General features: G+C 42.9%; 1 protein-coding gene across 1 annotated transcript in view; it reads right to left on the minus strand.

Annotated features, from left to right (window-relative positions):
- Window positions 1–378: 378 nt before the first annotated feature.
- LOC147662646 (histamine H2 receptor-like) overlaps window positions 379–26,827 on the minus strand; it is a 344,347-nt gene continuing 317,898 nt past the window's right edge. Inside the window, exon 3 of the mRNA XM_086951026.1 lies at window positions 379–2,445. Coding sequence (XP_086807152.1) covers window positions 1,740–2,445 — 706 coding nt within the window. The 3' untranslated portion in view covers window positions 379–1,739. The remainder of the gene's footprint in view (window positions 2,446–26,827) is intronic.

Raw genomic sequence — 26,827 nt, forward strand, 5'->3', positions numbered from 1 at the left:
TAATGCCCACAGGGCAGGGTGCATGGTATTTAAAAGGTAGGGCACATGTGCTTATGTTTTATATGTCATGGCAGTGAAAAGTCTACAGAGTCGATTTTTACTGTGGCAAGGCTGGCTGTCCCATAGAAAAGCACTCAGTTACTTTATAAAATCTTATAATGCATGCCATCAGTTTGGCACTAGCTAGAAAAATTATTCAAGGACTCAGTTTAATAGTCATTCAAAATTCAATCTAAAGATCAATTCAGATTTTAAAATACTATTTTGAAAATTCCACTTTTAGAAAGTTAAAGTATACAAATAAAGTATACTTTTTGGTATATTTAGTTTTTTATACTTTTAGAAAGTTGACATTTTCCTTTTGAAGCCAAATGTGCCCTTCTGCCAGTGTTTAGTGTCACCAGACTGTTAATTACGTTCCTATGGTGAGATGTGTATTGCTCCCAGACAGTGGATAAAAGGCTTGGGTGTGGAGAGATGTTTTTCTTCCTGACCGGAGGGCTATCTAGGCTGTGCTCATTCAACTTCGAAAGGTGCCCAGTCTGTCATAAACAATTGTAACTCACACCTCAGCCTGCTCCTTCATTGTCCTGCTATCCAACCACACACTAATCCCAGTGGGAGAGGGGCTGTTCCCAGAACAGGTTTTGAGTGACCACATGGGAGGGTTTGCTGATTATCCTAGCCACACTTCTGCACACAGGAAGAAAGGTTTTGCCATATTGGTTTTAGGTAGCGAGAAAAAAAGTGAGATACCCAAGAGTAAGCAGAAGTGTGGCTGGAGTTGTGATGCACCATATAAAGAGAAAAATAAGATCTAGGTAAGAGAATTGAGGATGACTGAGAGAAAATCAACTCCATCTCAGGAAAGGGGTCATTTAAGATCTGCAGCAGTTTCTAGTTAACACTGAAGTCCAGCGAAATATGGAGGTAGGAACAAGAGCAGGAAAGCAAGGGTGGGTATTGTTTTATGCTCTGATGTTCAGACACATTTGATCTTGAAAATCTGCTTAAAGTGTTTTATTAATTCCCATGCAACCAAAAACAGTTATTCCAGTGAGAAAACCTCTACAATGAGATTAGTTTACAGAAAAGTCTTATGAATGCACTTTCACAAAATAGTCAATATGGCTTTTGAACCACGCTTCATCCTTCAACTGTTTGTACCTTCTACATGTCCATTAGTGTTACACAAGAAATGAAGAAAACATTTTCAAATGTTCTCCATATGGGTTTGTTTATGGCTCTCATTTGTTCAAACAATCATGGCATATCCTCTCATTCTGTTATACTATTTTGACACATGCACACCAGTGTTCCATAGTTCAGTCCCTTTACCAACTAGAAGGACAGTGATGAATGTGTGAAGAATATATTATGAGTCCACAGCCCTTGTGTCTCGAAGTCATAGGTGTTGTTGAAACTTTGGGAGACAATAAATGAACAGAGCAAGATGCAGTGAGTACTATTGTTCCAGTTTCATCAAATATGTTTGCATCAAAATGTTTCCAGCTACAGGTTTACAAAATTATATAAATCTTAGAATATACTTTGGATGAGATGGACTTAAGTGGATTTCTTGATTACAGTTATACATTGCACGGTTTGAGAGGAAGCTCAAACCCCCAAAGGAGAAGACCCAAAGGGGATTACCGGATTGTCAAAATGTCACAACAGATCAAATTGTGAAAAGAAAATTCGTAGGAATGACTCCCCAGAAATGCTGTGATGGTATTGCTTCAGAAATGAACAGTTGCATTACACTTCATCATTTGTTTACTTTTTAATGCACCGCTGGATACTGGTAAATTACTGCTGTAGTCTGCGTCTTGTGCTGTTTTCGAAAAGGTGACTATTGAGACCATATCATCTCCAATGTCCACTTGAGATCTCCAGCGCCTGCAGACAAGCAACTTCTTCAAAGCCCTCTGGAAGTCTCTGTTTAGGAAGGCATAAAGCATGGGGTTGATTGTGGAATTGCAGTAGCCTAACCATGTAAGAATTTTAAAGGAGTTGATGAGGACCGCACTGGCCGACTCGATACCCTTTGTGGCTATCCAAACGTTAAGCACAAAGTATGGTAGCCAACACATGACAAAGACGGATATGATGATGCTCATCGTTCTGGTTGCTTTATTTTCCAGGTGCAAGTTGTTGCGCCGCTTGCTGTCTGGGTGGTAGTGGAGATCTAGGGTCTGGGATACGATACGAGTGGCTTTAAGCCGAGATGCTCTATAGATGAAGAAATACATGCTGCACATGATCATGAAGGGGATGTAGAACGCCAGTGCAGAAGCCACAATGGCAAATGTCCAGTTGGTGACGAATACGCATTCTTTGCCTGTGTCAAAGTCTATACCTGGTATCTCATTCCAACCTTGCATGACAGGAAGGAAGGATATTAGAGATGAGTAGACCCATATTGTTATGGTCATTAAAATGCACCTGCAGAAACACAAGAAGACAAAATTAGTGTGTGCTAGGAACAATAATCAGTTATCTTCACTTACCCATGGTTAGTTTAGCATTGTTGTGATTGTATCACCCACATATCACAGTGAGATGAAAGAACAAACACTCAACAGTTGTTGGTTACTAATAGATATTAGATTTCCCAGATCAAGCATGGAGTTTTGTTTCTCTTTCATCAAATCGTCTGATGTATTTTGTGCCTCATTGTAATGTCAAAATGTTTTATTCAGGATGTAGCTTTTGTGTTCCAGCATTAATAGTTTTACTTATTGGGTAGTCTTTCCTATGAAATGGATCTCACATTGAAATGTGAGGATATACATTAAATTGTCAGTATTACAGTTAGCAACAAAACATCACACACAAGAGTTACACCGAAGGGAACAACAGTGGGTGTTCCATCTCAAAAATCATCAGTCTGGCTTCATTGAGGAGACAGAATGGAACCAAATCATATGATCTGAGTAAAGCAACTTTTTTTTACATGTGCATCAGACCTGAGCCAAAACTATTGGATCACTGACAGAATATCGAGGAGAAGAATAATGAGCTGCCAAAAGTTTGAGGTAAAAATATCGAGTGACAGAATATCAAGTCAAGTCAAGTCAAAAAGGCTTTATTTCGATAAAAATTATCATAAAAGCTTCATAGTAAAATAATACACAAGTTCATTTGATTGGAGAGAAAAATAGAGCAAATTAATTATATTAAACTTTAAAAAACCTTGATTTTCCGATAAAAGAAGCATATCATAGAGATTAGTTTAAAAAGGAATTAAACATTTTCTTTAAGCCTTTTGCTTCTAATGCGCCAGGCCCACGATAAAAAATTTGAGAGGGTGCAAACATACAGTGGACGTGGGTCTGACATTAAAATGCGCAGTGCCTCAACATGATGCCTAGTCCCCAGCAAGCGGCACAGTTGCTTGAGCGATTTTCTTCTTGGTTGGGCATACTCCTGACACTCAAACATAAAGTGTGCCACTGACTCCTGTTTGAGTGGGCACGAAGGGCAGAACTCTGTGGTCTGAGCTGGCGGTTTCCACCGAGATGTAAAGGTGTGCAGAGGAAGGGTTCCAGTTCTAAATTTGAAATAAAGGGACCTATCAAATGGTTTCTCAATAATGTCTAAATAGAGTTCCCGAATTGGTAAGTCCTTGAATCTCAAGAAGTCCTCCCTCAATCTGCCCAGTGTGCGGTCGGCACTCCTTTTGCTCAGAATCCAACTCCAGTACAAACTCTTGAGCACTGCTTTTGGTGGAGATGCCTTGTTTATCCAGGCTTAACTTAAGCCCAAGTCACACAGAAGGGATTTCATGTCTCTTAGCCATTTGATTTTATACCATCCTGGTAATGACATTATTTCAGAGAGCCCTTTCGCATAGTTGGCGAGCTCCGGAACTCGCCACAACCGGGCCCATAGAAGTAGGGGTCGGAACTTTGCTAGATCTTCAATAGGTCGACAACCTAGATCAAGCATTAGTGGAGTTATGGGAGTGCCTTGGGGGAGTGACATAATTGCCCTGCAGAACTTCCTTTCAGATCTTGATAATTCGTTAATTTTACACGAGCCCCATAGCTCTGCCCCATACAGAGCAGAGCTAACTCCCTTTGCTATATAGATGTCAATGACAGGGGCTATAGGTCCTATGACACAAGAACGTTGTTCCTTCAAAAGGGCCCCAGTTACCCTCTTGTGGGCTGACAACATTTTATCTAAGTGGGGGGCCCACTGCATATTGTGCGACAACCGGATGCCTAGGTAATCAAATACGTCTACCCTCCCCAATGGTACACCGTTCAACTTAGGGGGGCGTACAGGTTTTTTGGGGGGATTCTTCACAAGATATTTCATTTTATCGGTATTGATTACCAGGCCCCATTCCACACAAAAAGTCTGGAAGTTGTTAAGAAGTTTTTGAAGACCCATTGGGGATTTGGACAGGCGGAGCGTATCGTAGGCAAAGAGAAGGGTGGGGATACGCTCCCCCGCCAGGGATGGTTCGTCTGAAGGGTCTTTCAGCAGGTGCTCTACCACTCCATTGATGTACAAAGAGAAAAGGGTGGGAGCCAGAACACATCCCTGGCGAACCCCTCTTTCCACTGGAATGCTGGTGTTTTTTTCTCCCCCTGTACCCCATCTAATCTGGGCAAAGCTATTGTCGTGGAGCCTTACAAGTAAGGATAAAATATAATGCGGTATCCCCATATCAGTAAGGACTCTCCAGAGGGTCTCCCTAGGTACGAGGTCAAAGGCAGTCTTTAAATCGATACATGAGAGATAAAGACTGCCTTTGCTTATGACCACCACCTTCCAGTCACTAGCATCAATCTAAAGGCTTGTTCGATTGTGCCAGTGCCTACTCTAAATCCTGCCTGGAAATCGGAGAGGATGTTATTATCATTGATCCAGCACAGTATTCTAATCAGCAGTACCTTTCCGGCTACCTTTTGGCTTATGTCCAGCAAACGTATAGGCCTGTAATTAGACGGGTCGTCCCTAGCACCTTTTTTGAAAATAGGGACGACCTCCGCCCCTTTCCAGGATGTGGGAACAGGTGCACCCCTACAGATGGCAATAAGTAAACGGTGGATACATTTCCCCCATATCGTGATGTCTGAACGCAAAAAAATCCCCGGGAATACCATCCGGACCAGGTGCCTTTTGAGGCATAATGGCACTAATGGCATATTCTACTTATTTTATTGAGAAGTCTGAGTCTATTGGATCTACAACCCAGTCCTTTTGGGTCACAATTGGAGCCACTTCCCATCCCTGATCTTCCTTGGGTATATCTAGAATGTTGTGGTCGGGTTGGCAAGTATATAATTTAGAGAAGTGGTTGACCCACTCTTGGCTAGTGATGTTGCATGTTATGAGGTCACTATCTGGTCTGTTTCTGGTTCTGATTGTATCCCAGAAGCACCTTGAATCTTTCCTAGCACTTGCCTCTTTTAAAGTGCACCAGAAGTCTTCTTCCCACTCCTTTTTTGCTCTTGCCAGTGTTCGCTTGTACTCTTTCCTGGCTTCCTGTATCTGGGGTTGTAATTTGCCTTTGACAGCCTCGATCAGGAGGGATTTGGCATGTCTGCATGCAGATGTATACCAGTCATGCTTACCCCTAGCGCTCCCGGATACCGTATTCCTTCCCACGCACCCCTTTTTCAGGAATATGTCCCCTATGGACCTAAGTGTATCCTCAAAAATAGATGTCACCCTTCCTGTTGCCAGGGCTGGATTAATAGTATCCAGTTCCATTTGTGAGGTCACGAGTAATTCGTTAATTGATTTAAGTTTAGCCTCATCAGTAGAGATTTGTTTCCACTTTAAACGTCTCCCGCAAGTGGAGACAGAAATTTTATGGGCATATTTGGGGGGCTTTTCAGTTGATTTATTGGGCCTGGGGTTTGTTAAAGAAAGAGAAAGCGGATTATGGTCGCTTTCTACCGTGGATAAAACTACCATATCCTGGACTAATCCCCATAGCATAAAATCTAACAAAATAGAATCGATCTTTGAGGTGTGATTAACTCTATTATATGTAGCAGCACCCAGGGGGTCAGATGGTGTACGGCCATTTGCAGCTCTTAGGCCAAACTCCAATGTCAGAGCATTTAACTGGATCGCACTATGAGACCATCTTTTAATCGGGGGAATGGTTAGGGCCGGAATGCCCCTTCTAGTGTCATCCTCACCCAGGTCCAGAATGTCATCTGAGGAAAGTGGCTCATAGGTACAATTAAAGTCACCCGCAACTAGAATTTGGGCACCCTCAGTTTTTTCTCTTAATTCTACTTCAAGGGTGGTTTCAGTCGGGGACATAGACCCGTGTTTGGTACCTCTGACATATATATTAAACAAATCCAATGTAAGCCCCCTGAGAGGACCTTTTAAAGAAAGTCCTAGAATATCTGGACTAATGATCTGCTTAGATTTTATGCGACAATTAAAAGAGATGCTTACCCAAGTAAGCAGACCCCCTGAAGGGCGTCCCTTCCCATTCGTATGTTTCTCCGCAGGTACAAAATATGTGACGTAACCAACTCGGTGGAGTGGTTCTAAGGGTCGACTCCTGAGGCGGAAGCCGGGAGAAAGACCATTTGCTTTTTAAAAACTGTTGTGTCACCGAATAACTTGTTTGTTTTAAAATTTACTGTCACAGATTACTTGTGCGTCCAAACCACTTACCGGACAGAACTGCCGTGCACTCAGCGGAGCCAGCGCTGACGTCACACGCGTTCTCCCCCTCGCGCCCTCCCGCCACGAGCGGAGGCCACGCCCCTTTTTCAGGCCACGCCCCCAACAAACAAACACTCGCGCATATAAAAGCGCTGTGATTTGAGCTCTAGCAAAGACTAAGGTTCGACTCCTGAGGCGGAAGCCGGGAGAAAGACCATTTGCTTTTTAAAAACTTTTGTGTCACCGAATAACTTGTTTGTTTTAAAATTTACTGTCACAGATTACTTGTGCGTCCAAACCACTTACCGGACAGAACTGCCGTGCACTCAGCGGAGCCAGCGCTGACGTCACACGCGTTCTCCCCCTTGCGCCCTCCCGCCACGAGCGGAGACCACGCCCCTTTTTCAGGCCACGCCCCCAACAAACAAACACTCGTGCATATAAAAGCGCCGTGATTTGAGCTCTAGCAAAGACTAAGGGTCGACTCCTGAGGCGGAAGCCGGGAGAAAGACCATTTGCTTTTTAAAAACTTTTGTGTCACCGAATAACTTGTTTGTTTTAAAATTTACTGTCACAGATTACTTGTGCGTCCAAACCACTTACCGGACAGAACTGCCGTGCACTCAGCAGAGCCAGCGCTGACGTCACGCGCGTTCTCCCCCTCGTGCCCTCCCGCCATGAGCGGAGGCCACGCCCCTTTTCAGGCCACGCCCCCCTATCCCACAACCCCAGAGCACTATAAACTATGTGCAACCCTCGGTCGCGCAGCGGGCGAGCGCAGCGGGCGCGACGATTGCGCGCCGAAGGCGCGCCTAAGGCAAGCCCGTCTGCGCCCGTCCGAGACCGGACAGGACTTGGGGCTATACCCCCTACAGGTTCCAACCCAGCCATGGCTGATACCATTCGCTACAATCGCAACGAACTACTAGCTCTTAACAAAACAACCATAGCGACCAAACTGCACCCATGCATCCAAACTGGCCCTGGTCTATCCTACGGACCTATCTCATGCCGCTCATGCCGATGGGCTAGCATGGGCCAAATCCCAACGGATCATCACACACTCTCCACCAGTTACCAGCGGGAACTAAAATGCCTATATTTCAACGCCAGATCTCTACCCAAACATGCTTTAGACATCTGGGACATATTAACATCTAAGACCCCGGATTTGGTTTTTATCACCGAAACGTGGCTATCCGACGCCAGTGCTCCAGACCTGGCCAACGCCCTCCCCCCTGAATACAAAATAATCACACAAAACAGACAAGGCAAAAAGAAAGGAGGTGGAGTCGCCGTGATTTTCAGGGACCACCTAACATGTCTCACGGATACTATTACTGCCTATCCCGAACATGAGTTACTATCATTCAAAATTCTCGCAGAGAATTTTATCATATTAGCAGGTGCAGTTGTCTACAATCCGCCAGGACAACAAACCAGCATCAGTGCCAAACTACTGAACCAACTGCTCCCATCGTGCCTGAAACACAAAAATTACATGGTCATTGGGGACTTTAACGTCCATTATGAAAACACCAATGCCCCTGGATCGACACAGCTAAAGTACGACATGGAAATCCTGCAACTCAAACAGCTGGTCGAGGGCCCTACGCACATAGCAGGGCATACCTTGGATCTCCTTTTTACTAACATTGAGTCGACCATCATTAAGGAAACCCTCCCCCTGTCCTGGTCCGATCACTCCATGCTTTCATTCTCTTTTAAACTTCCCGGTAAACCCGTAAAGACTAGACCCACCCCCATCACCACCAACAGAGCCTGGAGACTAATCAACGACTCCAACTTCCAAAATCACTTTCGTGAAATAGATGTCTCCTTACTAGACGATTCATCTATTTGTAACAACGTCGTTCTGCTAGAAACCGGTATCCGCCAAACGCTGGACAAACTAGCACCCCTGCAGGAAGTATGGAAAAAAACATCCACCAATGAAAAATGGTACACCACCATCCTCAAAAGCCTTAAAAGGGAATTTCAAAAAACAGAACACCAATGGAGACAAACTAAAGACTCTGATACCAGAGCTAACTATATCACTAAGCGGAGACAATACATCCTTGCCATTCGAGATGCAAAAAAAGCATTCTTCACACAACGAATTTACGAATCCACAACTTCGCAAAAGAGCTGTTCAAAATCGTAAAAGAGCTTAGCAATCCATCCAGTACCTCACAAACCCTCACCCCCTCAACTGAGGCATGCGAACGGATTAGCACCTTCTTTTCCGAAAAGATTAACAAAATTTATTCTACCTTTACCTCCTCCCACACCACTACCCCATCCGACAACTCTGACGAAAACTCGCCTACATCCGACAAAGACAACATCTATCTAGACGCAGGCAACTCCCCATGCCTAACCAACTTCCATCCACTCTCCGAAGAGGAGGTGTTAGCGGTTCTTAAAGCAATCAAATCCGGCTCTCCTGCAGACCCCTGCCCGCATTTTGTGTTTTCAGAAATCGCACCGACACTCTGCCCCCTCATTACCAAACGTTTTAATCAGTCCCTCACCTCTGCGTCCTTTCCAGAATCCTGGAAACACGCATCTGTAACCCCCCTCTTGAAGAAAGCCGGATCCGACATCCTTAACCCAGAGAACTACAGGCCAATTTCCCAGCTCCCCTATCTCTCCAAGGCTTTGGAGAAAATGGTCAATTCACAATTGTCCAAATACTTGGAGGACAACTCACTTCTGGACCCCACCCAAACTGGCTTTAGAGCAAACAACAGCACCGAAGCAACGTTGCTGGCAGTGTCGGACAGTGTCAGATGCATCACAGACCAAGGGGGATCTGTGGCTCTGATACTGCTAGACCTGTCAGCGGCGTTTGACACGGTGTCGCACGAATGCCTACTAAAAACCCTCCAGAGTAAAGGAGTACAAGCCACAGCGTTAAAATGGATCAAATCATTTCTAAGCAACCGCACCCAAGCAGTGCACATGGGCCAATTCCATTCAAAACCCCGTCCCATCGGCTGTGGGGTCCCACAAGGGTCCTCACTAAGCCCCACTCTCTTTAATGTCTATGTCTCATCTCTGGCCGACATTGGAAGAAAGTGGGGCATCGGCATATGTTCATATGCCGACGATACACAGCTGATGGTGACTATGGACGAAGGGTCGAAACAACTAAGAAAAAACTACACAGTTGTCTCTCCGAAATGGCAGAATGGATGCGCAACCACTGCCGTAAACTCAACGCCGGAAAATCTGAAATATTACTGTTCGGAGGAGCCAAACTATCATGGAATGATACGTGGTGGCCACCATCACTGGGAACAGCCCCCACCCCAAAACAGTACGCCAGAAACCTTGGCATCATGATGGACGACGCACTGTCCATGAAAGACCACGTACACATACTCTGGGGCAAAGGCTTTGCAATGTTGAAACTCCTGGCCAAAATCTTCTCTTGGATCCCATTGGACTGTCGGCACACAATCACCCAGGCCCTCCTGGTCAGCCGCCTGGATTATGCCTTATTCGAAGGGATGAACGAGCAGCTGTTCTCCCGCCTACAAGTCCTACAAAACCAGGCAGCCAAACTGGTATGCAACAAAGGCAAACGAGATTCGGCATCCGCATGCCTAAAAAAACTCCACTGGCTACCAATGCGTCAGCGAGCCACCTTCAAAATACTTTGTCACGCGCACAAAGCCCTCCACAAAACAGGCCCTACAATCTTGCAAGGAAAAATCGAATTCTATATTCCAAACAGGAACCTAAGATCCAACAACTCAGCCCTGGCAAAACCCAAGCGCATTTTCAGGGCAAGGACAGGTGGACGAGCTTTTTCACACCTGGCGGCCAAAAGATGGAACGAGTTACCCATGGATCTTAGACACACTGCAAACCTCCTTCAATTTCGGCAAAAATTAAAAACCCACCTCTTTCCAAAAAACTAACTCCCTTTGCATAATCTCAGTAGTCCCCCTTTTTCTTATAGCGCCGTGATATCCTATGGGATGAGTGTCGCGCTCTATAAATACCTGAAATAAAAATAAATACAAATAAATAAGCTCCCGGTCTCCTGGAACAGGCAGATCTTATGCGCCTCTACTAGAGAGTTCCACTCAGGCGACACCAATTTCCGATGGATACCTGCTAGATTCCAACTAAGGATCGTTAGTGCACCCTTGGGATCATGACCATTACTCTTTTGAGGACCTAGAACTTCACTTGGAGGCATGGTCACTGTTAAAAGTGTAGACTGTGCATGACTAGACATAGATGTAGGGGTAGGGAGGGGAAATGTGATTGGAGTTTCCATTAGGATATTCCCTACCACGTCTAGCCTCAAATCTAGTGGCGGAGTGTTGGTTTCCTCAAAGTTGAGTCAGTCCACCTCATCCAGTGCACAAAACCTGTTCCAGTGTGTGTACTGGGATAGAAAGGGTTCGAAATTAGGGGTACCTTGCCAGGGGGATTGCCATTGTAAAAATCTTTGCTGGGGAGCTTGCTGGTATGCCCTGCTCATAGGAATTCTATTTCTTGGAATTTGCCTTTGGTGCATTGACGGATAAAAGTATGAGAGATGTAAGGGGTGAATCTGTGTGTTAGTTCCACAGGGGGGTGCATTACATGTATTCTACCGCAGCCCTATCTCTAAAATTACTGGTTATGATGCCCCCTGCTATTGTTTTAATGCTTCTACCTATCCATTCCCCTCGTCTAACCGTTAGTATTTCTCCAGAGATGTTAAGGGGAAAAGGTCTGTTTAGCTGTAACCATTGTACGCATTTATTCTTTAATTCAATTTTTGTTTCCCTTTTTCCCTCCTTCATAGGTGGCACTCCTGTTAATACAACTACAAAGGGAAGGGCTTCAGGCGGAAGATTGATTGTCCTGAAGCGTGTCAACCTTGCCTTCTTTGCTTGGTTATTTGTTTGGGTAGTGTCTGTACTTATTCCCTTTTTTGAAAGTTGTCCAGTTTTGTCTGCTAAAGGTGAAACATTTCCCATTCCTTGTCCTTGCTTCGGTTGGGCTTGTGAGGTGGTAGTAGGTGCACTAGGATTCAAGGATGCGGGAGCTTTCTTCCCAGGCAGAATATTATTTTGTGTTGCATCCTTTAGTTTTTTAACTAAGGGTGGATTAACTGTAGTGACCTTATCATTTGGGATGTTATTAGCAGTGCCCCCTTTTGCCCCCCCTTTGATTAGTGTGCTATCCTTTGCAGTTTGCCTAGTAGGACCCATCCCTTTGTTGTTTATTAGGGACGTCAATCTGTCAATTTTTGACATGAGTGGTTTGATGTGGGCAATGATTGTATCTTTGAGGTCTGCCTTGAGATCAGCTACCATATTTGCTACCCAACAAGGTATTCCTGGTGTGAGATTGGGAATTGGGGTAACAAGATTATGGTTTTGCGTAGTGATCTGGCCCTTTTTCTTCTTCTTATATGCAGAGGCGTCGCTAGCTTTTTTTGGCACTAGGTTGCTTAGATTCGACTTCTCCCCGTCCCGAGGAATGCTCAAGTTGGGCTGGGGGAATTCTGTATCCCCTATTAGCTCAGTTGGAGCCTGAGCACACAGGAGCTCAGCAAAGGAAGAGGTAACACCAAGGCTTAGGTCTAAATCGTCAGTGGCATCTATAGTGGTTACCAGAGGATCAGTAGCTGCATCTTGTGAGTCATGGGCAAATATTGTCGGTGGTAAGGACATCCTCCTTTCTGTATTGGCTATAGCAGTTGATACTGCCCCTATAGTCTGCTGCAACATTATATCAATAGCAGTGAGTGTAGGGACTGGTTGAGGTGCAGCCGCCTTCTGTTTAGTGCTTGACCTTAGAGTAGGCATCCTGGACGATTTTGTGATCTTCCTCATATTACTCAGAGACAAAAAGGAAATAAGGGAATAAGTAGCACCTAGAGATTAAGTAATGTTTAGATGGAACTGAGGACGGACCACCCGCGTACAGGAGAAAAAGTTTGGGCATCAAATGGTATCAACAAAAGGAAGGTACCTTTTCAGTGTAGCGCAGCAATTAGGGGGGTGGCCCAGCCCAGCCTCTTATGGCCTTAGAGGGCCATAGAGGGCCCGCCCTTCGCCCGGCGCTCCCGCGCGCTCCCGCGACGCGGGTGTGGAACCTTGTTTTTAAGCGCCGCCTGGCGCGTTGGTTCTCTGTCACCCTTCCGGTCCCGGTGCAAGGGCAGCTGGGTGTTGTAGTTTCGCGCCCTCACGCTCTCCCTCACTCGGCGGCTGCTGTTGCTCTGCAGCGGCGGAGGGGGAGCAGAAAGCACACACAGGTCCGGGGTTGTGAGTCAGGTGTTGTCGGGCAATGCAGTAAGCCGGTAGAAAGATGTGGGCAGAATGCGCAGAATGCGTCCCTCACTCCACCGATGTGGAGCCTTGTTTTTAAGCGCCGCCTGGCGCGCTGGTTCTCTGTCACCCTTCCGGTCCCGGTGCAAGGGCATCTGGGTGTTGTAGTGTCACGCCCTCACGCTCTCCCTCACTTGGCGGCTGCTGTTGCTCTGCAGCGGCGGAGGGGGAGCGGAAAGCACACACAGGTCCGGGGTCGTGAGTCAGGTGTTGTCGGGCAATGCAGTAAGCCGTTAGAAAGATGTGGGCAGAATGCGCAGAATGCGTCCCTCACTCCACCGATGTGGAGCCTTGTTTTTAAGCGCCGCCTGGCGCGCTGGTTCTCTGTCACCCTTCCGGTCCCGGTGCAAGGGCAGCTGGGTGTTGTAGTGTCACGCCCTCATGCTCTCCCTCACTTGGCGGCTGCTGTTGCTCTGCAGCGGCGGAGGGGGAGCGGAAAGCACACACAGGTCCGGGGTCGTGAGTCAGGTGTTGTCGGGCAATGCAGTAAGCCGGTAGAAAGATGTGGGCAGAATGCGTCCCTCACTCCACCGATGTGGAGCCTTGTTTTTAAGCGCCGCCTGGCGCGCTGGTTCTCAGTCACCCTTCCGGTCCTGGTGCAAGGGCAGCTGGGTGTTGTAGTTTCGCGCCCTCACGCTCTCCCTCACTCGGCGGCTGCTGTTGCTCTGCAGCGGCGGAGGGGGAGCGGAAAGCACACACAGGTCCAGGGTCGTGAGTCAGGTGTTGTCGGGCAATGCAGTAAGCCGGTAGAAAGATGTGGGCAGAATGACAGAATATCAGCTTCCTATCTACAAACAGGTAAGTAGAAAAATATTGAATCCTAAATATCGTTGTTAATAATATATTTTGCTTAAATATCGACTTTTTAAATGTCTTAGAAGTAATATATAATTAATTAAATAATAAATATAATTAAGTAAAATATACTTAAAATGATAAAAAAGGTTAGAATTAATAAATAATAAATGTGAAAACCATGCATTTGTATTTTTTTATATGTCTTAACTTAATATATTAAAAAACAAATATTACTTTTAATTATAAAATGTTAAAACATAATTTAAATATAATTACATATATATATATACCTAACGTAATATATAAATATAACAATTATTTATATATAAGTTAAAACATTAAAACAAATATTCAAAAAAATATATATTTTAACTACATTAAATATAACAATACTGAACACGTTGCATAGCGTAGGGGATAAAATTGCTATTCCCACTCCAGCAAGTGGTACAGTAGGGAAAGTGTTGGATAGCGGGTGGATAACAATTACTATTCCCACTCCAACGAGTGGGAACAGTAGGGAAATGTTGGATAGCGGGTGGGTAAAAATTACTATTCCCACTCCAGCGAGTGCAACAGTAAAGTGTTGGATAGTGGGTATGTAAAAATGACTATTCCCACTCCAGTAAGTGCAACAGTAGGGAAAGTGTTGGATAGCGGGTGGGTAAAAATTACTATTCCCACTCCAGTGAGGCAACGCTGGGGAAAGTGTTGGATAGCGGGAGGGTAAAAATGACTATTCCCACTCCAATGCGTGCAACAGTAGGGAAAGTTTTGGATAGCGGGTGGGTAAAAATGACTATTCTCACTCCAGTGCGTGCAACAGTAGGGAAAGTGTTGGATAGGGGTGGGAATAATGTACTATTCTCATTGCACCAAGTGTAACAGTATTTAAAGTGTTGGATTGCGGGAGGGAAAAAATTACTATTCCCACTCCAGCGACTGGAACAGTAGGGAAAGTTTTGGATAGTGGTAGGGTAAAAATTACTATTTCCACTCCAGTGAGTACACCAGTAGGGAAAGTGTTGGATAGCGGGTGGGTAAAAATTACTATTCCCACTCCAGTGAGTGCAACAGTAGGGAAAGTGTTGGATAGCGGAAGGGTAAAAATTACTATTCCCACTCCAACGAATGCAACAGTAGGGAAAGTGTTGGATGCGGGTGGGAATAATTTAATATTCCCACTCCACCAAGTGTAACAGTAGGGAAATTGTTGGATAGCATAGGGGAATAATTTAGTATACCCACTCCTGCAATATAATTAACATTAATGAACAATTATTTATTTTTTCAAAATTAATTTACCTCCCACCATTTTCCCCTATAAACGTCACCTACAATATTGTAAAATATTAATAAATTATCATAATTAATTAACAATTAATTAATTAACTAATAACAATTAACAATAACATTAATAACCATCAAATCTAAATTAATTCACACACCACTATAAAATATTTTTGAATAAATATTATATAAAAATAATAAAAATTACATTAAAATTAGATTACTTCCCACCCTATCCCCTATCAAACCTCAACTCGCTCCTAAAAAAAGTACACAATTAACATATTTACAAATCAATTATTAATAATTAATATCTAATTATTTACTCATTATTAAAAAAGTATTTAATACAATGAACATAATTACCAATTAATTATTAATTGTTATTAATCAATTTATAAGTAATTATTAATAAGTGGAGTGGTGTGGCTCACTGGTTAGAGAGGGCTGACCCGGGAGCAGAAGTCGGCCCGGGACCAGGGTTCAATTCCCAACACGGCAGGGTCATGGAACAAGGTCAGCAGACTCGACAATTCTCGCCACGGTGCCTACTCTAACCTGGGGTCCCACTCGGCAACTCTGGGCATTAGGTTGCCTAATCTCCACAATGGCCCCATCAATGCCAGCGATGCCTGGCTTCACCTTGGGGATTCCCAGTAGGGGCCATCCCACAGGGAAAGGAAGACGGGTTCCCCAGCGGTATACAGCGCCGGGACGCCCCTTTGCTGGGGCAGCTGTGCGCTTTACAAGTATACGACATTTAACATTTAACATTTAAATACATGAACTTAATTAACTATATAAAATATTAAATACTAAATTATTAATTAATACAATAATTAATTAATTTCCATTACATTACTTGCCACCCTATTCCCCTATAAACCCACAACCTGCTACAGAATTAAATTATGCAAAAAGTAATTAACATATAATTAATTAATTCTATATAATTCTTAAAAAATATTTTATAAATAAATTACTTCCCACCCTATTCCCCTAGAAACCTGCAACCCGCTACAGAATTAAATTATGCAAAAATTAATTAACATAAAATTCATTACTTTAAAACAAATTCAAACATACATTACAAAAATAATACATACTTTTAACACATATATTAACATACAAAACACTAAAAAAAATGATATTTTTACAAACGATATTACTGACTTCGATATTTTAAAAAACAATATTTCTTATCTGCATGTCGATATTCTTAACAACTGTATTTTTGCATGTCGATATCCTGTCCACTCGATATTCAATACTCAATATTTTGTCCACTCAATATTTTGAATTCGATATTATGTTTAGTTACCAAAAATATTAACTCACAGGCATGTGACGCTAACTATCCCCACTGCTTCACTATACAAAGGAAGTTTAGAAATAATGACCACTTTGCCCACAAATATCAGACAGAAACACCTCATTGTGCATCTAACCAACAGTTGTAAGATTTTTAACATGGTCAATGTTAACAAACGCCTTACTCTTTTATTAGTGCGCATTAATACAAGGACCCATATATAATATTTATGTTTGTATGTGGAGATCTGTATTAAAATGATACATAATATTCCCTCTCAAGTTTATATCCACCCAATTTGTATCATGAAAAGACAGATCTCTTGTTTGGTTTAGACATGTTAGCTATGTCATGCTAGTGATGTGTACAACACAATTTCCTTCTTCCGCACTCATGGAACAGATTGGGTATAAAATAGCTCCACACACCACCTGAGATTACAGCAACACCAGTGAGGTAGGTGGGAGAAGGTGGCCTTGAAGGTAATGGCTCACACCAGTGTGACCTTCCTCAATCAGGACGTGAGGCGTGAGGCGAAAAGCTCTAAAGTTGTATTTTAAATGTTGACACTGTACTCATTGTTACTGCAAACCCTTTGGAACCCATTTTCAATTATTTCTCCAGCCTTGAGTCTTTAACCTGGTGAGAGCTTCAAGGTGGGCTTTTGGCAAGCTGGTGAGTGGGGCATTGTGTTGAGGGTAAGTATAATGCTATGAATTAAGATTGCAGTATATTGGCTTGCATGCAAGTAGATGACATTCTCTCTTGTTCTTTCCCACAGTTGTTATCACCAAGCAGAGCTTCTTTTGAAACAACCTACATAATGATAGAGATGCATTATTATTAAGCTCACTTTTTTAGGTGCACAAGGTCATCTACCAAGTTACGAACCACAAAGGGGGAGGGGATACCTTTTGGTATCTGAATCATTTTGTGTGTATAGAGATGTTGTCCTGATGAAACCTCCAGACCATAAATGATGCTGAAACATGTTGATTCCAATGGCATGCGGGTTCCATATTACACGCCTGCTTCTTTTTAATCTTAAGAGTGGGCGGGTAGGAACAAAGTTAGTACCCGGCTGGTAGCTGCTACTACACAGACATTTATCACTACGTGGTTTCTTTTTCTCACACTCTGAAGTATTACTTTTTACCTTTATTTCCCCACTTACAGCATTGTATAAAAGTTAATTAAAGCATAGGATGCCTCCCAATACTAGATGGGGAAGAATGCCTCTACAAGTGGGTAAGGATTCATCATTCATTTTTACAAATGGTTTTGAATAACTATCATTGTGTGTAATGTTTTAGTTGCTGATATGAGGTGGGCTGCACTTTAAATTTCTTGACAAATAATATTATATAGGGCTTATCTGCCTCTCCTTGGAATACAATTCTCCTGCTTCACTATCATTTTATGGGATTCCCTTTAAGTGCCATGGATATGGAGGTTGCCAGATTGGAACCCCTAGTTTTTCCAACTGTTAATTCCAGGGAAAAATACTGATAAACATGAATTTGAGCTGGCAGGACATCTGCACCAACTCCACTTTCGGTTCCAGCATGGCAGACCTCTAACAATGGTGGGTATTCTGCCACCAGGTTGTCAGGCTCCACGTGCGGGACCTTTTATTTGGAGCCTGGAGTTTGTTGGGATGAGGCTAACGTCTCTGCCTGAAATGCCACATACACTGAACATGTGACTATGGGCCCGTGGGCCTAACATTGGCCTAACATTGAAAACCTATTAAAAGTGTCAAAAAAATAAGTAAACATAACCATATGGGAAATAAAACACTTGCAATAAGACAGGTTAAATTTAGAACATAATTGCTAGATGTAGGACACTGCAGCATTACCAGGGTCAAACTGGGACAGGAAACAGGCACAGGCAGTGAAATAAAAGTGACCTAATTTGTGAATCAGATAGTAAAAAAAGAAAGGGCCTAAATCCTCATGTAGTAACAATTTTGATCGTAAAGAATGCTGTGTAGGTGGTCCGTGAGACCGTATGCTGGCTGCAGGTAACATTTGTGGTAATATTGGAGAAATCGCGAGTAAAATTATGTTCCAAATATCACAAAAAGATGTAATGGTAAGAACTGTAATGCCTGGTCAAGGCACACAGTAAGAAGGTTAGGTGGCCCTACATATGCATCCTCTTAGACTAACAAACCTAGACATGCCAGCTATATTGAATGAGGATGCCTTGCCCACTTTTTATAGCATGCTTCATCATTGGCAACCTCTTCCCAGCCTGTTAAGATGGTACTACCAAGGGAGACTCAACCTCAGTAGGAAGGAGTTTTTTTAAATAAAAGTTATATTGTAAGAGATACAGATCAGCCATAAATACCTTACAGTAAACCAAAGGATGTACGTTTATTGGTGGGTACTTCAGGTATATCTAAAACCAGAAAATGTATGGATGATAATTATGTTTCATGACCTTTTCATTCATGCTAGGCCAACATGATTCTGCCCTCTCTAGTGCCAATAACGGTCAGGGGCATTCATCAGGAATCCTTGTCTCTAAAATGTGTCCTTTCTAAATAAAGTGTAGGTTGACAGCTGTGCAAGAAGGTTACCCACACCTAGGGAGAATCTATTCAGACTAAAGTCAGAGATAGCAGAAGTTCAATAAAAATCTAACTAAATGTATTTTTTGGCAGAGATTAAATGACTCAAACCATCCGCACAAATACCGGGCTTAAACCAAAATTGACATGCAATCCTCCTCCTTTTGAAAGCCTTCAGAGGTACTCGCCTTCGAGAATCCATCAACCAGGAGGTTGAAACTTTAAGTAATCAACAGAACCCCTCCATTAACAACATCCCAAATGAAGAAAAGGAGGCACTTACTTAACTAGTTACTGATGATATAATTATCATCAAGCCGGCTGATAAAAGGGGTGCAATCCAAAGTCATGCATAATGAAGAGTGCCTATGATTGCTCAATTTACCTCAGACCTATAAACAACTATTAAAAGATCATACTCCAGAAATACTAGAGATAATCGTTTTCCTGGTAGAAAAAGGAACTGGAAACAAAAGGATTACAAAACACAAAGCCTTGTTCATGATTAAAAAAGAACCTTGTATTGTATTTTTACATACTACCTAAGGTACATAAGAACACATTTCCAGTGGTCCCTAGACTACCTATAGCTTCAGTCATTAGTTCCATCCTCGAGCCTCTTTCACAGTTAAGTGATCACCTTTTGAGAGCATCTGTAATAAGCATGCCCTCCTTTTTGAAATATACTAAGAATGTCCTTAACTTACTTAAAGACATGACTTTTGAGATTGACAATGAGTAGTATGGATGTTGATTCCTTTTATGGCAGCATTCCACAACAGATAACTCTAAAAATGATAGATGATATTATCTCAAATATGAGTTGGTAGTACATAGCACCATGTGACTTTGTGTTAGCTTGTGCATTCATGACCCTGACAGGCAATTATTTAGAATATGAATGAGATTTATTTTTGCAAATACGTGGAACATCTATGCCCTTAGCCTTGCGTGTTTATATGTGCATGCTTTTGAGATCAAGTACATCTATAACACCACAAACCCTTTCAAGATTCACATAAAATATGGAAGAGAAACATAGGTGACCTCCTGTTGATTTTGCAAGGGACTAAGGAGGAGGCTATGAATTTCAAAATTGGCTTGTTGTATCCACACCGATAAGCACTGCCTGAACCTGTTTGCTTTAGGAGCTGTTGGTGGAATAGCTGCAGTAGGGGTTATGCAGATGTTGCACAACTCACAGATTTTGTATTGCCCCACCACAAAATCTTCAGACTTAAAAGGCGGGAGACAAATGCTTTTAAAACTCCATTTGCTCAAAGGGAAATGGGAGCATTCGATAATGAGATTTTGCCCCATGGTTTGAAGAAACTCCTGAGAGTTGGGAAACAGGAGATACAGAGACACCATCCATAATACGAGGAAGTGTTAGACCCCTAGATGTACCAACATTGAAGGTGGAATTGGAATAAATCATTAGGGGATGCTTATACATCTCACATTTGAATTAAGTAATTAATAACAGGAATATTACAAGAAATTGAGCTTCCACACATGAAAAACTAACGGAATTAGCAGAAAAATATGAGGTGGATCTTTCTAAAACCATTCCTTTGCACAAAAATTTTAGAGCACAATTAGATGATGAATAGCCTGTCAACATGCATTCTTTAAGAATGAAGCTACATGTTGGTGAATTAGTTTAATAAATTCGGAAATGGAGCGCTTTTGACACATTAAAGTGCAATTGGGTAAAAAAGCAAGTAAAGAAAAAGAAGCAACCAGAAACTGTAGAGGTACATGGTAAACCACCTTTAGTACCCCCAGATGAACATGAGGCTTTGACATTCCCTGTGAGCGAGATGCCAGGTGGAGGGTATGTTCATGTGGCATGGAGTCAAGGTGATCTTGCAACAGGTGCGAACAACATCCCTAAGCTGAAAAAGAAACATGCTCAATGGTATATTCAAGTTGACAGGTCTGTGAACATTTTGAAGGTTTTGTGGACAGACTTGAATACGTTTTCCAACATTGTGGTACCAAGTGATCTATGGGCTGAATGTTAGACTCCAACCAGCCCAAGCACTGCAGGAACGTAGCATGCACCAATCCCCTTTACTTGCCCCTTGGACCCCCACAGGTCAAACACTATGTGGGCACCAACGGACCCGAAAAGAGGGTGGTAATGTTGAGGAGACACCAAGTCTTCCACCCTTGGCGACGAAAAGGACACAGCTCCCTCCTGATTTACGCTTCTGCACCACTGTATAAGGTGAGACAAAACAATCCCTTCATGTATCACTGCAGATATTAACACCACCAACCCTCCATGATCATGCCTTGCAATACATTCAACAACCCCTCTTACCGCTATAATGTGCAGGCTTTGCTTCGTAAAGATAAGGAGCTCCACCTAATGAAAGTAACACTCCAATAACTGCAATCGAGTACTGTAGTATGCAGTAAGTGGAGGGAGCTTTCGTCGCAAAATTCAAAATAATATAATAACAAATGAGGGGAAAAAGGTCTTACAATGATAAAAAACCACCGCCTAAAAAAACCCCTTCGCTTAGTCTCCAAGGGACAGGGACAGAGGATAATCTTCCGATAATCCCCAAAACAAACCCAGCACAGCCTTCGCGGAGTGACCCGAAACGTCACTTCCGCTCAAAACGAGGCAGAAAGCAGTCCCAGCAAAAAGACGCGCTGGAAAAACCAAAGCTCCGTTTAACGTCCGCGTTGCTTCGTTCCTCTTCACGAGAGCATAACGTCTCCGTGCAACGCGAGTGTGAGTGGGGGCCCCTAGAACACAGTAAACAAAACAGAAGGCTGGAAAAAATAAAAGGATACAATAGGTGGGAAGGGAAACCCGGGAACCCAACACAACCTCACTAACTAAGCAGGGGACAAAAAGGGAAATAAGGGAAAACGGCAAACTTTCTCACGAGCCCGTGAGAAAGGCAAGGGAGCAAAAAGGGGCTTCAAAATAGCAGGGAAATTCTCAATCCAGCAACAAATCGGCAGCCAACAACCAGGAGAGGAATCCAAACACTGGCAATATCAAGCATCGAGCTAAAGGTAGGACCACCTTTTATCCTACTTCCTCATCATGTGATGTCAAGGCATGATCATAGAAAAGGGACTAACCCGATTCCTAACACTGAATGTAAGATAGCTGTACAATGGCCACATACAGAATCCCCAAGGGATCCACGTACCAGTGCACCATTGCCTGTGGTGATTACAAAGTATAACGATGTATTTACTGTGCTGAAGGAAAAGGTTCCAGCAAGGGACATCAGTTGGTTAAAGATCAATAGGACGACTCCGGGAGCTAAAGAATCAGTGCATTCCAATTATGAACAGTGATTACAGGAGTTTGAACAGCACAGCGGACAAGACAGTCCTGAAAGAGGAGATAAGGGAAGCTTTGAGCCACTGTTCGTTCTTGAGTTACACCCAGAGATCAGAATGCAGATATAACAGAATGTGATTTGCTGGCAGACCAAACCACTAAATGAGATCCTGAGGTATGCTAAGTTCAGCAGAGATGAACAAGGGATAAAGCAGAAAAGGCTTATAGAGAAGTTCATGCTTAAACAGACGAAGCTGGCTCAGAAAGGTTTCAAAATCAGCCTTATGTTGGTAATGTTGGTGGAATGCAAGGTGCTAGTTACCAGCATGGAGGTCAAATGGTGAAAGGTGTAGTTGGTGTTTCACAAGGAAGAGATTGAGGTGTTCCAGTTGTTCCAAATTCAGGGGTAGACATTACAACGTTGAAGAAATATATTCCTTGTCATGTAACAAGGTTGGGCAGTGGAAAAGGAAAAGTTGACAAAACCCTAATACAGTAAGTGGTGATGGGATCATGCAAAGTGTGAATTTAACTCACATGCAGAATCCTCCAGGTCAGGTCCCAGTTCAATTAATACAAACTCCAGATCAATAAAAAGTCCCTATAATGCAGGTCCACAGGCTCCGATGGTTTCTACAGAATGTGGATAACCCTAGATTTAATATGAGTCAAGTACAAGAGCCAACTCAAACCCTTTCCAGAATCAGACTCCATTTCAACAATCCCCTATGTTTGAAAAACAGAGTTTTGCCTCTGGCAATTAACAATGGTGCTACCTGAGGGGGGGAGGGGGAAGAAGGATTGTGTACTTGGCGCAGTTTTAGAGATAGACTAGAGTGATCCATTCGTAGAACTTGGGATAAATGGCCACCAAGTGCCAATTTTGATTGACACCAGAGCTACCCATTCAACTGATAGAACAGCTGAAGTCCCTGACGTACTACTTTTTGGGTAAAGAAGATCCAAGTTCTAGGTGTCACAAATAAGCATATAACCAACCACGTCTCAAAGAAAGTTCCTGTAAAAATAGTCTCATTGAAGAAGAACATCAATTTGTTGTAAGTGATTCAAGTCCCGTAAATCCGTTAGGATGGGATCTTTGTACAAATTAAATTGCACAATTTCCTGTACACTAAAAGTTGTCAAGTTCCAAACGCATGATGAAGATGTTGAATTTATAATGACCAGACAAGGAATAGATGTTGAATTGTTCTCTGTGCGTAATTTACTAAATGCTGTGAGACCTGATGTATGGGATTTTTCCGGAAAAGACAGTGGAATTATTAAAGGTGTAGAACCTGCTAGATTAATGTTTAGACCAAATGCTAAATTTCCAAGAACCCGACCATACAATCTCACAACTGGGACAGTGGCTATAATCACTTCAGTGATTGAATCAATGTTACAACAAGGAATTTTGAAAGAAATAGTCGGAGGTCCTTGCAATTCACCGATCATGTGCTTACAGAAGCTGAAAGGCAAATATAGAATCATGCATGACTTATGAAAAACTTATAGTATAGTCATTCCATGTTGTCCTATGGTATCACATCCAGCTACAATATTGTTTCAGTTTCTCCCTGTCACGCAGAGTAGTTGACTGTAGTGGACCTCTGCCAAGCTTTTTTCTCAATCCCATTGCATGAGGACAATCAATTTCTGTTCTATTTTAAATTTCAAAACAGAGTTTTGTCATGGTGCCTAGTCCTGCAAGGGTATTCTGAAAGCCCTCTGCTTTTTAATCAGATCTTAAAAGAAAATTTTGAGCCTTTGCAAATGCCTTGCAGTTTGGTTATTGTGCAGTATATTGATGTCCTACTTCTGGTGTCAAGTACACAAGAAACCTTCTAAAAGTATATGATTGCCTTGCTAAATTCTTTGGCTGGGAATGGACATAAAGTGTCCCTGAGCAAGTTGTAATACTGCCAAAAAGAGGTCTTATATTCAGGACATCTCATTGAGAAACGAACAACGAGGTGTCACGAGACAGAATCACTGCAATTTTGAAAATGTCACTCCTCTCTGCATTTTAAATGAGTCCAATGTTTCTGGGAATGGTGGGCCACTGTAGGCAGTGGGTATCCAACTTTTCCATAGTAGCCAAGCCTTTACTGAGGCAGATACTTAAACGTGTCCCTGATCTGCTTACATGGGAAAACCATTTCTTAAAAGCGCACCTGGAACTGAGAGAGAGTCTCTGTTGTGCCTCTGCACTGGAGACGCCTCATATTTTTCAACTATTTTTGACCGTGTTGCTGCAGTGCTACCCAGATGCCTTAATGAAGTTGTGGAGATTGGTGTCAGTTGTGAAATAAGTGAGAGTATAGTCATAGGACATCCTCTTACAGTGAGGGCCCCTCATTAGGTGAAAATGTTGCTCACACAAACTAAAATTCAGCATACGACAAGCAGCAGACCCACAAAATATGAACAATTAATTCTCGCAGTGGAAAATGTTACTTTGAAAAGATGTCAGATTCTTATTCTAGATACGTTGTTTCCACTGCCTGTAAATGAAATTAATGGGGAAAGGGTTGATGTCATGGATGTATGCACCAAGGATATTAAGGACAAACACTCCAATAAGTCCAACTATGTAATCATTGTTGATGGTTCATGTATAATAAATAATGAGTGAGGGGAATTTGAGAGCAGCTGATGCCGTCTGCACAAATCAGGAAGTGGTAGAGCCTCCTGGCTTCGAGATGTTACCTCTGCTCAAGTGGAAGAATTGGCATGTTATCTTTCAGAGCAATTGCGGGTGACAATATTTACTGACAGTCAATATGGCTTTGGTGTGGTCCATGATTTTGGGCAGTTAAGGTCACAGGGGAGATTTATGACTTTCCCTGTGTCTCCTATCTGGAATGGAGACTGTTTGATGAGACTGTTGAACGCATTATAACTGCCACAAAAAATTACCATTGGTAAATGTGTATCCTACAGGAGAAGAAATGATTTTATGACTGGTGGGAGCAGATATGCAGACGAAGTTGCTCTGTATTGTGTAATTGTGGCAAGGTCATTGAACGGAGAATATGCAAATGAATCTGATGAGGACGCCACTTTTTTAATGATGTTGTCAGTGGCCGATACCTGGTAGGAAATCAAGTGATTGAAGGAAGAAGTATCAACGGCAGACCAGCAGAGAAGGTTCAGAGCAGGATGAATAAAAACGCAAATGAGATCTGGGTTTCAGCTGATGGAGGACCTGTGATGCCTGATAGCCAGCTATTTACCATGATGAGACATTTTCAGATGCCATGGTGAGACTTTTTAGGGAGAATTGCTTCAATCCCTGATTTAGAATTCTAGATGGGGAGTTGTGCCACAGATGTGTGACTTGTCACCAACTGAATATAAAGAGAAGACCCCCTGTAACCATAAGCCAAAAAGGTAGACCTGGAGGACCCTTTGAAAGAATGCAGTTAGACTTTATCAAAATGCTTGTTTGTAACCGGGTGAGATATATCCTGGTCATAATGTGCATTTTCTCTCGAAGGCTGGAAGCTTACCCAATACAGAGAAAATACAATCTGACTGTAGCCAAACCGCTATTCCGAGAACTCATACCAAGGTCCGAATTTCCGATTTGTCTGGAGTCAGACAGAGGGACTCATTTTAATAATGAGATCCTTAAAATGCTGTGTGTGTCATTACAAGTGGAACAGAAATTGCATTGTAGTTAGCTACAGACCAGAAGCTTCAGGAGTTGTCGAGCAACTTAATGGCACACTGAAATCAATTTGGGCCAAGGTATTCACATCCATTTCTTTGAAATGGCCAGATGCCTTGCCTTTGGTGTTGACAAGTCTCCGAAGCACACCTGACTGAAGAACAGGATTGCCAACAGACAAAATACCCATGGGGCATACCATGAGACTGCCTGCTTTGCCTGCAACTGTGCTTGTAAATTTAACAGATGACATGATTCACAAATACTGCAAGGGGTTGGCTGATGTAATACATTCTGTCACTCACCAGGTTGGAGCACCTACTGCCAGGCAAGGTCCGGAGGAGTGCCTTGACCTTAGCCCCAGCAATTGGATCTTCATAAAAAACCATGTCTGTAAATCCTGTTTGGAGCCAACGTGGAAGGAGTCCTATCGAGTGATCCTTATCACTAATACTGCTGTGAAGTGTGGCGGGATACCAACTGGATTTACACCTCCTATAGCAAGCAAATGAGATACCCACTTGATGAGGTGGTGACGTTTGAACCAGGTACACACGTCCACAAGGACCAGAGGGAGGTGATGTGCATTAGAATTCCTCACCTATCCAGATTCCTGACATATCTCAGAAGCATCCCCTGAAGGTGAAGGGCTGAAACCTGAAAGAGGGAATGCTGTAGAACCAACTACTGGAGTAACCAAATGACCTTGATGAAGGAACAAGAATGGAGAGAGGAATGGCCATAGATCAGAAGGCAATTAAAATCTAGTGTGTTAGTTGAACACAAACCATCATTGAAGAAATAGAATCTAGTGGTATAATTGATACGGAGTACGATCAAAAGACACCTTGGAGATCTA

Source organism: Lissotriton vulgaris, unplaced genomic scaffold (genome assembly GCF_964263255.1).
Source record: "Lissotriton vulgaris unplaced genomic scaffold, aLisVul1.2 SCAFFOLD_1705, whole genome shotgun sequence".
NCBI classification, from domain to species: domain Eukaryota; kingdom Metazoa; phylum Chordata; class Amphibia; order Caudata; family Salamandridae; genus Lissotriton; species Lissotriton vulgaris.